At 46.0% G+C, this 14,560-nt stretch overlaps 1 protein-coding gene across 1 annotated transcript; it reads right to left on the bottom strand.

Annotated features, from left to right (window-relative positions):
- Window positions 1–10,069: 10,069 nt before the first annotated feature.
- Window positions 10,070–12,307, bottom strand: LOC139059864 (uncharacterized). The gene is made up of 2 exons (XM_070538337.1): window positions 10,263–12,307; window positions 10,070–10,206 (listed from the first exon to the last, which is right to left on the bottom strand). Exons 1-2 carry the CDS (start codon window positions 11,809–11,811, stop codon window positions 10,196–10,198), a joined length of 1,560 nt encoding a protein of 519 aa, XP_070394438.1. The 5' UTR covers window positions 11,812–12,307; the 3' UTR covers window positions 10,070–10,195.
- Window positions 12,308–14,560: the final 2,253 nt, after the last annotated feature.

The raw sequence follows: 14,560 nt of genomic DNA, 5'->3' as shown, positions 1-14,560 counted from the left end.
ATTTTTATTCTTCTGCAAATGTCCTTCTCCTGGTCAGGGTGACCCGTGAATTATTGACCTAGATAAACGTACTCCGGTGCAGACATTCGAGGCTGACTGGCGATCATGAATTCTTGTTAAACCTAACCATTGTCTTCTGCATAGTAATCTTCAGTCCCACTCTTGCACTGCCTTGGTTAAGATCCTCAATCGTTTGTTGCAATTCATCTGCAGTGTTCGCAAACAGAAGGTTGCTGAGGTATTCATCGTTGACCCTCACTCGTAAGCGTTCCCAGTCTAATAAAACCTTGAATACTTCTAAGCATGCCGTGAATAACATTGCGAAGATTGTGTCTCATTGCCTGACCCTTTCTTGGTAGGCAATTACTTGTTTTTCTTCTGTAGAACCAAGGTAAGTGTGAAATCTTTGTAGATTTTTCCCAAGATATTCACGCCTACCTTCTGCACTCCTTGATTACACAATGCCTCCATGACTGCTGATAGCTCTACTGAATCAAATGCGTTTTCATAATTGTACTCCGGAGATTGCCCATTTACTTGATTGGTGACATGGATGTGATTCATTGTAGACTATCCCTTCCTGTCTACCTGTTCTCTTGGTTGATTGAAGCCAAGCGTTACCTTGATTCTATTGGAAACTATCTTCCCTAAATATTTATACAATGCTGAGAACGAACTAATGTGTCTCCAACTCTGCATTTCTTCGTCGTCTTCGTTCTTATGGATTAGTATAATGTTTGCATTCTTCCAGCTCTCAGGTATTCTTGAAATAGTGAGGCACGAATATAAGGGGTCGCAAGCTTCTCAAGCATAATACCGCCTCCATATTTGAATAAATCGACTGTTACTCAATCCTCTTCAACCGCCTTTCTGTGAGACATGCCTTGAAAAGCCATGCTAACTTCAATTTTTTGTTTTATAAGGAACCTTTGTATCCTGTTCATCGCTACATCCACTCAAGGTAGCGTGGTTGTCCTTGGTATTTTACAGGTCTCTATAAAATTATCCTGCTGCTTTTACTACATAACCGAAATTCCTGATGACGCAAGCCTGATTATCTTGCACTGAATACATCTTGCCATGTCTCGTGCCATCTTTTCTGCTCACTGATTTCATGCTACGGCAATTTTTTACTCTTTCTTCAGTCTTTCCTACATTATAACGTCGATTATCTCTTACTTTCTTGTTGATCAATTTTGACAGTTCAGCGAATATTAATTGATCCATTGAGTCATATCGTTTATGCTTTGTCGTTAGTTTATTTGGTCCTGAGTTACTTAGGAGAGCTTACCTATACTGGTTACCTTGGTGTCTTAGCTCCCACATCAAATGCGGCTTCTCAAGTGAGCCTAGTTACGATTTCATTCATTGCCTCTATGTAATTTTCATCTTCTGTTCTAAAGCTATATATTCGTTCATGAGCACCAGCCTGAACGCGTCTGCTTTTACCCTCCCTGCGTCTAGGTTGGCCTGTTTCTTCTTGACTAATTTTACTCCGTCTCTCTCCCAATGGAGAAAAACCCTACAACTAACTAACGCATTGTCATTGCCATTTATCCTACTTAACCCTTCTACATCTTAACCTATGCTGGGATCACAAGCCACGGTGGCTTAGCGGCTGTGGTGTTCCGCTGCTAAGCACGATGTGGCGGGATCAAATCCCCGCCACAGCAGCCGCATTTCCATGGGGCGAAATGCGAAAACGCCCGTGTCTCGTGTATTGGGGGCGAGTTAATGATCTCCTGGTGGTCAAAAGTAATTCGGAATGCCCCGCTACGACATGTCTGATGATCAAATCGTGGTTTTGGCACGTAAAACCTAAGGACTCAATTCAACTTTGCTTGGATCTTCAGAGAGCATGACACGTATTTCAGTTCTTCTTTTTCCATTAGAGATTTTACAGGTCCCCTCCCTGCTACTGCGCTTCCGGAAGAACGTATTAATTTTCGGAGTGCATTCCCTTCAGCAAATGCTACCAACATCTATCTTCTAGCGCTCCGAGAACCAATGTCATAGTTGCCAGATGCTTGTTCCACAGCATGCCTGTTCCCACTTTTGCATTGAAGTCGCCCGTGGCTTCATTATACAGAGCTTGCCACTTTCTCATTGCTATTGGAACGTTTTGTTTAATTTGTTCATCAGCAAACAGTTTAATTTCTTCATCATCATCTAAGAAGTTAGAGCATAGGCCTGCACAATTTTTTATATGTATCTCCTATGTAGCTTCATTAAGATGACTGCTACCCTCCCATTAATGCTTTAAAGACCTCTGTGGCAGAAGACGGCCGTCAGTCAGCACTACATAAGGTATAAGGAAACTAACAAAAATCCTCATTATGTTACTTTAATATAGCCGATATGAACACTACATAATAATGTCACACTAGGAAACAGACATTTGCTTATAAAATATTCTTCGTCGCCGCTGTTTCATCTTTCTTGCAGAGTAATTCAATCGGCTCCCGTGAAATTTCGTTGCATTTTTGTACAGCCTCATTTTTCTCACGCTCGGTTCACCCGAGCGACAGGCGTGAGTTGAGCGATGCACAAGGAAATAAGCTATGCCTAAAGCGATATTGGAGCGTTTGATTTCATCCGCATGCCATAGCGTTTAAACACCTTTTGCGGTGAATAGGCGGCATTGCTGGAAAGAGAGAGTAGAGAACACCGTCCGCGTACTTTAGCTGTCACTGCACAGCTTGTAGAATTTGTTGGCAGTGTTGGAAAGAGAGAATAGAGAACACCGTCCACATACTTTAGCTGTCACTGCACAGCTTGTAGAATTTGTCTACGCTGGCGATGATCGATTTCAGTGGCGGAGGAGTATGCATGCACTTTTAAACTTCAGCGAAAGGAACTGATGCAACACAAGAAAGACGAAAGACAGAGCGCTTCACGCTCCACTTTATTGAAGGAATGCGGCTGTAGTAGCTCGCGAAAACACGTGTCACTTTCAAGTCTGGGTGTTTCGCAGTGCAGACCTTGTACAATCAAACCTCTTTTACAAAATGTACTAATTATTGTTATCCTGTAATGACTGATGTGCACGAGAGTATGATCGAGTGGTTGCCTGTTTCATTAGTTCGTCTCTGGCTTGAGTTTTCATGTGCATTGTAGTAAATAGGACTTTATGCTGGGCGACTAACCTACCACTCCCTCTTCCTTTGTCTCTCTTTGAAGGGAGCCCATTAAGGATTACTTATACAAAAAAAAGTTTGCGAACGCGCAAGTTCTGCAACCGAAAAGCACAGCACCAACAAAATAAAAAACTGCTAAACAGTAAACTTTGCAATGTAATTAAAGTGGCACGCTCAGAGAATTCTCCTCGCGATCATACAGACAGTTTGAGCGCATCACAATCTAGCATGCAGTAAAACAAGTGCGGGTAGGCTTTACACATATTATGGCTATTATGAGCGCCGTAATATTAATTTTTTCCACTAAAACTTCATAATTACAATGCAAAGCTCAATGTCACTGATCTGCAACACACTTACTTCAACGTCCTGAAAAAGTTACTAATATCGAATTTCTGTCTCAATCCATAATTTGTACTTTGTCATCATCGCATCTACTAAATCCAACTTGATGCGCCTGCTCGCTTTCTTCTTTAGCTCATCCCATGCATTTTTTGAGAGCAGGTGCTTTTCTTTAAACATGCAAAGATTCTCGAAAAGAGGATTTGAAGTCACGTTCAACATAAAATCCGAAGGCGTTGAGCTGGTATAACGACCTGAAAAAAAGAAAATCATTTCAATTTGTTCGCCTTTTTAATTCTGAATATTCAAGCACAGGGCTCTAATTCCTGTTATGCGTGAAAAAGCCGTGTCATGTACAACTAAATTTTATAAAATATATTTCGTAGATAATAATAATAATATTTGGGGTTCTACGTGCCAAAACCACTTTCTGATTATGAGGCACGCCGTAGTGGAGGACTCCGCAAATTTCGACCACCTGGGGTTCTTTAACGTGCACCTAAATCTAAGTACACGGGTGTTTTCGCATTTCGCCCCCATCGAAATGCGGCCGCCGTGGCCGGCATTCGATCCCGCGCTCTCGTGCTCAGCAGCCCAACACCATAGCCACTGAGCAACCACGGCGGGTTTCGTAGATAACGGTACATTCGTGGTTGGGAACAAAGGATCTGTGCCGTGTTTCAAACAATAAAATATTTCTTGGTTCCAAAGCAATATTTAGAAATCTGAAGTACAAAAGAAAAACAAAAGGAAAAAAAGAAAAATATGCGGATCCCATGCACTGTGGGAATCAATGTAAGCGAAGCATTGTATGCTGTTACCTTTAAATGGCGGTAATTGATTGACGGCGATGAATGCGTTTTTCTTGAGCGTTAGTCCAATACGAGAGTGGTGAGTTGATGATAAACGTCAACCTTGCGTGCGGCACTGCTTTGTGTCTGCGAGGTTCCCAGAACACACAGGGAAACGTGTTTGCTTGAGGCTATATTGTGCGTCATTTTTCATAATCTTTGAGAAGGTAAACGATTAATCCCAGGTAGCATGAAAGATATACATAACGTTTTTATATAATTTATTCGCGACATTAAGAACGGTTTAAAGAAGAAACAAATAAGTTAACTTTCTTCTAGAAAACATCGTATATGGCTGCTAATGTGCGGCTTAATTACTTTTTTCAGACGCTCTAGAACAGCTCTTCAAAACGTATTAGAAAAGCCGGTCTTGAAATGGGATTGGAAAAGCCACAAATAATCCCTTTGCCGGGGCTCTTCATATATGATCGTCACAATGAATGAAGAGAATGAACCCATGAATACATTATTACACTTTGCACACATCTTCAGTCTCCTAAATAAAAAAAAGAAATTGGCTCGCCATCCCGACCCTGCAGAATAGGATGTCCAGCGAAGCTGTTTAAAACCGCCGCTACTGCTGCTGCGGGGGTATGCAATAATTTAGTGCTTCACGTTGATGATAATTTTGACAGCACGCCGTCGCCCTTAGCGCTGCTGCAACAACACTGAAATCAGGTGCTAGGCTGGTTATTCCATATACGAAAAGCTAGGGATGTCATTTCCCACGTCCAAAGCTGCCATCACCGCGGCAGCTTGTGCAGCTGTAATCGCTACCGGGAAAGGTGCGCAAGGAGCACTACGTGCTTCGCATAGTTACCAGGCACACATTCATCATCAGCCTGGTTACGCCCACTGCAGGGCGAAGGCCTCTCCCATACTTCTCCAACAACCCCCGTCATGTACTAAATGTGCCCATGTCGTCCCTGCAAACTTCTTAATCTCATCCGCCCACCTAACTTTCTGCCACCCCCTGCTAACGAAAAGGCCCAATGTAGACGAAATATGCTCAAGTAAAACTCTTGCTTGGGCTAGTTCGTTCATGCTCACCCGCCGTGGTTGCTCAGTGGCTATGGCGTTAGGCTGCTGAGCACGAGGTCGCGGGATCGAATCCCGGCCACGGCGGCCGCATTTCGATGGGGGCGAAATGCGAAAACACCCGTCTACTTAGATTTAGGTGCACGTTAAGGAACCCCAGGTGGTCGAAACTTCCGGAGTCCTCCACTATACGGCGTGCCTCATAATCAGAATGTGGTTTTGGCACGTAAAACCCCATAATTAAAAAAAATTGGTTCATGCTCGAAGTAGTAAAGGCAAGGCGCAGAAGTAGAAAGGCCAGGCGCACTTCTGCGCCTTTACTACTTCAAGCATGAACCAATTAGCCCAAGCAAGAGTTTTACTTGAGCATATTTCTTCTACATTGGGCCCTTTCTTTCAACAAAGCTTTCGCACCGATCCTGCTATTTTGTGCGTCAATCTGATCACCGTCTCAGCTTGCCAGTCTCGAGTTGTGCCGGTCCTGTCGTTTGTGTTGTTCTTGAGTCCTGGTCTTCTGCGCCTTGCCTTTACTACTTCACACGGCAGCCACGGCAGCCTTGGCCACACGCTTGGTCATATCTCTAATTTGACGACGTTATCGTGTCGACACCTCGAGTAAGGTTGGATTGCGTTGATCGGCTGTTCAAGCGCCGCGCCTTGAGCGCTGGGTGTGTTTGTCGTGCGTGTCGTGCGCGCTGCGCATTTCTGCTTATCGACTGTTATTCATGTCGCGCAGCCAGGCGCCACCCTCTCTTCCGTTGTTTTTTCGCGCGCTGGCCCGCTTGCTCGATATGCCACTCAGTCTGAAACACGAGCAGTGAGCTGGGAGTTTTCACTGTGCATTTCTCGGGCCTCTCATTTCCCCGTTTCAATTCGGACACCGTCAGTGCCGCATCATTGTGGTTCGACCATGCCGAGAAGAATTTAACAAGAGAGGACACGGCAAAAACAGGCAACAGGAAACACGTCACGCCTAGAGTTAATCCCATCATGCCGTGAAGAGATGCGCTGCGAACATATTGTGTGTTGAAAAGTCTGTCGAATCCCTCCAGGAGAAAAATATCTAGGCCTCTGGTCTGGTGGCGCGATTAAATTTTTATTTATTTATTTATTTATTTATTTGAGTACCCTAAGGGCCCGTTAGGGCAATACATAGGAGAGGGGGGGGGGGCGAAAAAGCTCAAGCATGCGTGAAATGTGTACAATGCAAATATATAAAGGCATTAGGAACCATAAAAAAATTGTCTAAACATCTAGCGGAAGCAAACAAAAAAGAAGAAAAAAGAAAAGGGTAGCGAAGTTTATACAATGTTTAGTAGCGTGTGTTGTGTCGGCAGCGGCAGGCAAGCGGGGGGCCCCGACCAGCGAACGCCCGGCTAACGCCGGCGCAGTAAAGGAGACGCGGAGCGAACTGCTCCCGTTGAAAACCGGAACGAAGACTCGGCCACCCTTGGCCGTTTATTGCTAATAAAGGGTTCACACGCCAGATGACACCTCCCAATTGGTCCAATGTTCGTCACATGACAAAAGGGGGGTGCGCCATCTAGCTCAACAACTACAAAACATACATATGCGATGGCACATAGGTCTGACAGGGGGCGACACTATACTACATCATCCCCCCCTGGAAACAAAGTAACATACAGTGAAACGCGCACACACGACGCGCACTTAAGTCCAAAGAAGATTTCAGTTCATTCCCCCCCATGTTCACACACGCGCACCAGTTGCACACAAGCACGCACTTAAGTCCACAAAAAATTCAATCCGTCCCCGTCCAAGTTCACATACACGCGCACCAGTCTTGGGCACTAAAAACACAGGCAGTCACTCAAAGTTCAACAAGGAACATGGCACAAAACTCAATGTACCGCAACAAGGAACACATTTTACCTGTGTGAACGAAAAATGTGAACTGCCTCCTAAATGTCACAGCGAGGCCCCTAGCCGTGGCATTTCGAAGACGGCAAAACGCTCTGCATTCAGGAAACATAATCGTCAAGCCGCGGAGGCCGTTTTTTGACACGATGAGGACGCGTGCGTACCTCAGAAGAACTTTGGGGGTTGCGACGCGTTTCGGTCGACGTTAAAGACCCAGTCGTCCCACTACTATTTCCCTCCCCCTGGGAGGAAAGTTGAATGTGGTTGTCTTTCGAAGCTAGAGAGGGTTGCCCAGGACGCTCCTCTCGAAGTCCCAACAAGTCCTGGGATACTACCGATTCCCCCACGGAATGTGAAACTATTGCTGACTGTGTAGACTCGGAAGCGATACAGTCAGATGCACTACTTAAGCGGTGCCTATGAAAGGACGATGTCACGCCAGACGAGTCATCTGAATAACTATCCAGGTTTGAATACGAGTACAAAAAATCTTTGTCAGTCGTGGACAATGTACTATGGTTTGAATTATCGACTACTGTGGTTAACTTAGACGCATTCCACGTCTTCCCATCACCGAGTACAAAAGAGGATGGTCCTACCTGGGCCTTAACTGTACGAGGCGTACTGTACTTAAAAAATCCTTTCTTGGCAAGTTTTACTTTGACGGTGTCTCCCACCTTGATACGAGTTGCCTGAGCACCTCTACGTTTGTCTACATACTGTTTAGTTTGCCGCTGTTTCTGCGAGACTCTCTCGCGAACTTGCGGAAGAGAACTGTCCTGAACCGTTATGTGCTTACGCAACCTGAAGTTGCTAATATCTATCTTTGAACGAGGTTGACGACCATGAAGTAGGAGAGCTGGGGAGAGACCCGTTGTAGCATGTGGCGTAATCCTATAAGAACCCAAGAATTCTGAAATGCTTTTCGAAGCATCTCGACCTTCAAGCCTGGCTACCTGCAGGTGTTCCTTAATGACTCTGTTGAACCTTTCTATTTGACCATTACCCTGAGGATAATAGTTGGAGGAGAAAAAATGAGCGATTCCTTTTTCCTTTAGGTAATCTTGGAATTGTTTTGAGACAAACTGCGGACCATTGTCTGTAACTATAGAGTCTGGCAACCCTTCACGGCTGAAAGCCCAGTCAGGAAGCTTAATGACATCATCTGTGGAGATGGAATTAGTACCAAGTACTTCTGGCCACTTTGAGTAGTAGTCGACAAGGGTGACTACATACCGAGGGTAGGACGTGTTTAATGGGCCAATGATGTCCATTCCCAATTTCTGCCAAGGCCCGTTTGGCCATTCAACTGGTTGCAATGGAGCTGCATGAGGCTTTGCAGACTTGTCTGCCAGCTTACATACATGACAATGCTTTACATACTGTTCAACAGTGCTATCCATCTGGGGCCACCAATAGCGTTCACGAAGAAGCTGCTTAGTACGTACTATGCCCTGATGATTTTCATGTGCCAGCTGTAGAAATGTAGGTATGAGGACACTGGGTATTACCACACGATCACCACGCATGAGTAATCCATCTACAAACGACAATTCTTCATGCACATGAAAGTAAACTATTAAATCATTGTCTATGTTTTTCTTAGAAGGCCAACCCTCTGCTAGGCATTTACTGACCTTCTGAAGCGTCTCATCTGTACTCGTTGCAAGTTGTACTGTTTCCTTGTCAACGACTGATGTGACCAAGGATACTATTTCTTCCTCCTGAACTACATTCTGCGAATCCTTTACAGGAAGTCTAGACAAGGCATCAGCGACTAGGTTTTCTGATCCTTTGCAATATTCAATGTGAAAGTTGTAATACAGGAGCCTGGCTGACCATCTTGAAATGCGAAGAGGTCGACGACCTGAGTCGCCAGCGGACAGTAATGCAACTACTGCTTGATGGTCAGTTCGAAGAGAGAACCGTCTACGCCAGAGGTACACATGCCATTTTTCACATGCGAACAGACATGCTAGCGCTTCACGCTCTCCTACAGAATACTTTCGTTCAGCTACAGACAAAGTTCTAGATGCAAAAGCTACAGTTTCTAGCTTAGAACCATACGGTTGCTGTAACACAGCACCAACACCAACATCAGATGCATCAGTCGTGACTACCACAGGCAATTCAGGGTTGAAAATCTTAATGACAGGGGAACATGTAAGACGAGCTTTCAACTGATTGAAGCTACGTTGTGCATCATCAGACCAAGCAAAATTTTGCCCTTGCCTGAGCATGAGGCGAAGCGGTTCTACAAGTTCTGCATAATGATCAATGAACTTGGCATAGTAACCAGCTTATCCTAAGAAGGATTGCAATGACTTAATATCTGTAGGAGCAGGCGCATTCAGGATTGCTTTTACCTTGCTCTCTGTAGGCGAAATGCCTTCAGCTGAAATTTTATGGCCCAGAAAAGTCAGTTCTCTCACAGAGAAGACACATTTGTCATTCAGTTTCATACCACTGTTTGAAATGCAAAGCAAGACTTCTCTTAAGTTAGCATCATGCTCAGGTTTTGTCCGACCCCATACCAAAATGTCATCAAGGTAACAGACAACATTCTTACAACTCTGCAAGATTTGTGACATCATTTTCTGAAACACTGCTGGCGCGGATGCCAAGCCAAAACAGACACGCTTGAACCTGAACAAGCCTTCATGAGTTATGGATGTCGTGAGATCTCTACTACCTTCTTCCAGTAACAGCTGGTGGTAAGCAGATGCTAGATCCAGCTTAGAAAAATATGTGGCACCATGAAACATTTGCAATAACTCTTCTACGTGCGGCAAAGGATACCCATCAATGACAATTGCCTTATTCGGTTCCCGTAGGTCAACACAGAGCCGGATGGCTCCATCCTTTTTGCGCACCACGACGAGTGGAGACACCCATTCAGAAGCCTCGACGCGCTCGATGACGTCGCAGTCCTCGAGACGTCGCAGTTCATTCGTCACCTGGTCACGGAGAGCCAGGGGTAGTCTGCGCAACTTGGATGATACTGGTTTCATACCTTGCCGCCGATGTATTCGGTGCACGAAGTTTTTGACGAGTCCCAACTCGCCACTGAAGAGGTGATCAAAACCCGGAGGCACACCTGTGGGGCTCTGTACAGGAGGAAGCGTAGCCAGGCAGCACGTCAGCGACGTACCGTCGATTTGTATCCCCAAGCGCTGGATGGCGTCAAGACCCAGCAGTGATGTTCCTGTAGACGTTACATGGAACGTGACTGAGCACGACCTTTGCAGAAACTGGACAGTGGCTTGGAAAAGGCCTTGAATGTCGATGCGTTGCTTGGAGAAATTCCTCAAGTCCACTGCTGTTTTTGACAGTCTGTGCTGTCGACCAAAGTGCTTCCCAAAATCCTCAGCAGTCATCAAGGAGACAGACGCTCCCGTGTCCACGAGCAGCTGCATGGCGACGTCGTTAACCACGACCGGGACTTGTAAATCCTTTTTAGCTTCCAAAGTGCTCACTGTCAGGACAGACGCGGACGGCTGTCCTGCTGAAGTTGAAGACAGCGTCTCTGCGGAAGAGACGTGCTGAACAGTACGGGTTTTTCGGCATGCGGATGCAAAATGGCCCAACGTGTGGCAGGCGTTGCACCGCCGGTTCCTTGCGGGACAGTTCCTGTATGTGGCAATATGCTTCGTGCTGCCACACCGGTCGCATGTACTGCGGTCGAAATTAGGGTTCTTTGCATCCTGTGCTTCATTGCGGGTCCCGGAGGAGCCTCGCGGAAAATGTTGATAATCTGGGCGGCCTCTTGGAAGACGTCGGCCATCTTGGCGGCTCCTCGGAAAAAGTCGGCCATCTTCATGGCCTCCCGGACTGCGTCGGCCATCTTGGCGGCTCCCCGGAAGAAGTCGGCCATCTTGGCTCGTCGACGGAGCGCCAAGTTGAGCTGCCTCGATTCTCTGTATTTTCTCCGAGTCAAACGCGCGGTTCGCTCGATGTAGGGCTTCTAACGAGCGTCCGATCTCTTCTGCCTTGTCCAGGGACAAGGTTTCGCCATGGGCCAGCAACTTTTCGCGAACGCTGGCGTTCGCTATCCCGTGTATGATTTGGTCTCGGACGCGCTCGTCATAGCTTGTGCCGAAGCTGCACTGTACCGCCTTCTCCTTCAATGCGGTCACGAATTCCAGGAAGCCTTCTCCCTCGAACTGCTTTCGGCTGGTGAACTCGTGCCGTTCCGCCAGGACATTTGTTGACGCGGCGAACAGCCGGTCAAGCCGCTGCAAGAGTCTCGGAAACTCTAACGCTGGCGGGACCGCATCACTTGTCGTTGACGCTGCGCCGGTCGACTGCCTTGCTGCTTCGCTTGAAGCTGACGCTGCGCTGGTTAACTGCCTTGCTGCTTCCTGCTCCTCGGCTGCGAAGTGCTTCCGTTGTCCCTCACGCCCGAGAGCGCTAACGAGCGCAGACGCTCGCCGTGCGTCCGTCCAGTCGCCGCCGCCGGCCGCTTCGAGGTGGGCCTGAAAAATTTTTTTCCAGCGGTACCAGGGAATTAACGGAGGGCCGGGCACTTCAAGAAAAACGGGAAGGTTCGCCGTAAATGCCATGCCGGGTAGCGTGCAGGAGGCAAGCCGGAGCTCGCCGCAGGAATAGGCAAGGAAGAGCAAGGGGGAGAGTAGGCCTAGGCTCGGAAGCCTCGCGACGCCAAGTGCGTCGGCGGCGTTCGCCGGCCGTGCAGACACGGAAGGGACGCTTCACTCACGAAGCTCGTTGGTTTCCCGGGGCTTCGGTCGGAACCGTTGCGGGAATCCCATCCTCATCGCCAAAGATGTTGTGTCGGCAGCGGCAGGCAAGCGGGGGGCCCCGACCAGCGAACGCCCGGCTAACGCCAGCGCAGTAAAGGAGACGCGGAGCGAACTGCTCCCGTTGAAAACCGGAACGAAGACTCGGCCACCCTTGGCCGTTTATTGCTAATAAAGGGTTCACACGCCAGATGACACCTCCCAATTGGTCCAATGTTCGTCACATGACAGAAGGGGGGTGCGCCATCTAGCTCAACAACTACAAAACATACATATGCGATGGCACATAGGTCTGACAGGGGGCGACACTATACTACAGCGTGAAACACGCATATGAACCTGAAATGCGATGCAAACAATCAGTACCAATCAGAACACAAATTTAAGGATACAATCGAGAAATGATTTAGGTAAACAGCCTGCACAGATACATATCAGATGAAACGGAATGAATTTTATACAATGCGAAGCACATGAAAACACTGTTTAAGTAAATATTCAAGCAAATGTGGGTTCGGAGAGGTTGATACACTCTAAAAAGCTTAGCAGTACTGTATGAAATAATGATGATTCCGCAAGCGAGACAATGTTTGAAGGTAGCGAGTTCCACTCGGCAATAGATAAAACTAGAGGCGAATTTCGATAAGCGTAAGTCCTGGCAAATAAAGGTTTTACTTTGTGAACATGGTCTGTGCGGGTCGAGATGTGGGGAGTGGGATGAATATGGGCTCGAGCGAATGCAGTGTTGTTGTGGCAAAGGGTATGGAAGAAGGACAACCGTGATTATTTCCTGCGCATGTCAAGTGATGGGAGATTAAGTAATTTCTTTAAGGCGGACACACTTTGATATCGAGAGTATGAAGTTAACATGAACCACGCAGCTTTATTTTGAACTGACTTGAGTAGGTTCATGAGATTAAAGTGATGGGGGTGCGAAATTATGGACGCATATTCTAAAGAAGGCCTGACAAGAGAACTGTATGCGCCAAGTCTCGTATCTGTGTTAGCAAGGTGTAAGTGCCGTTTAAGGTAACCAAGTTTTTTGCATGCTTTTGTGGTGATGTGTTCAATGTGAGTATTCCAGCTTAAATTGGCGGTAAACATGACACCCAAGTACTCAATAGTAATACCGCGTATTGTATATTGGTCAGAGGTAGGTCGAGTTATCGAAGCAAATTTTACGTGTTTAGTTTTGGCTATGTTAATTTCCACCTGCCATGTGTCACACCAGTCAATTAGTTTTGTTAATTCAGACTGCAGCGCAGAGATGCCGGCAGGTCAGCTTACTTCATTATACAAGACGCAGTCATCTGTGAAGAGACGTATTTTTGAGGTAATATTAGTTGCGATGTCATTGATGTATATTAAATATAGCAATGGCCCAAGGACGGATCCTTGAGGAACTTCCGAAGTGACGTGAATGCGGTTAGAAAAGCCGTTGTTGAGTCAGATTATTTGAAATCGGTTCGTTAGGAACTCCTGAATCCATCGCGTCATGTTGTAGTCAAGCTGTAGGTTTCTAACTTTCAATTTTAGTCGAGTATGAGGTACTCGGTCGAAAGCTTTAGAAACGTCAGTAAAAATGGCGTCTGTACTAATCTATCTGCGCAAAGAAATGTGAATATCTGTTACAAGTAAATAAAGTTGCATCTGACATGAGCGATTTTGGCGAAGGCCATGTTGGTTATTGGGGAGCAGGTTATTATTGTTAAGATAGGCTATAATGTTGAGCGTATAGGATGTGTTCCAGTAATTTGCAGCAAATAGATGTCAGCGATATAGGTCTGTAATAATTAGGGTCTGCTGTATCACCAGATTTAAATACCGGTATCACTAATGCTGATTTCCAATCTTCCGGTAGGCACCCTGTATCGAATGATTGCTGAAATATTAGAGATAACAAAACTGAAGAGTAGTGCAAGGCTAATTTTAGAAGTTTAGCACTTATGCCATCTCGACCTGGGCTAGTTTTATGAAGAAGCCTGTCAATTAATTGCAGGAGAGACACCATGTTCCGTTATTATGATGGATGAAAAAGGGAATCGAATAGATGGTTGTTCAAGTATGTGAGTGTTATCAAGTGGCAGTTCGTCAGTAAAAACTGCAGAGAAGCATTTGTTAAATAGCTCAGTGCTATCTTTTGTGTTAAGCACTGGTCCGCTTTCGGAAATTTGTAAGGAAGGAGTGTGATTTGGTTTTGGGTTAACTACTTGCCAAAACTTTTCAGGATCCGCTTTTATCATATTGGGAAGGCTGCAATTAAAGAACTTGTCTTTTGCTTCAAGAATTGTAGTTTCTGTATGGCGCACCATGGTTTTGTAATTTTGCCAGTCTTCTGGAGCATCTGTTCGGGCAGAATTTCTGAACACTCTTTTTTTTCTTGTTTATACACTTCTTCACTTCGCGGTTAAACCACGGATCGTTCTGCCTTGAGCTGATGGTCATTTTTGGTATACATGTAGTTTCAACTTCTATGAGTTTATCGCGGAACAAGCTCCAGTTATCATCTACCGTTCTGTTTTGAAAATTGTTTGCAAAGTCTGCTGTAAATGAG

This window comes from Dermacentor albipictus, chromosome 5 (assembly GCF_038994185.2).
Source record: "Dermacentor albipictus isolate Rhodes 1998 colony chromosome 5, USDA_Dalb.pri_finalv2, whole genome shotgun sequence".
NCBI lineage: Eukaryota > Metazoa > Arthropoda > Arachnida > Ixodida > Ixodidae > Dermacentor > Dermacentor albipictus.
Note: the sequence above shows the minus strand (reverse complement) of the source record. Positions and strands in the feature narration are given on the sequence as shown.

Coding starts and splice junctions, on each gene's coding strand:
- LOC139059864 (XM_070538337.1), bottom strand. CDS start 11,811: ATGGCATTTACGGCGAACCTTCCCGTTTTTCTTGAAGTGCCCGGCCCT.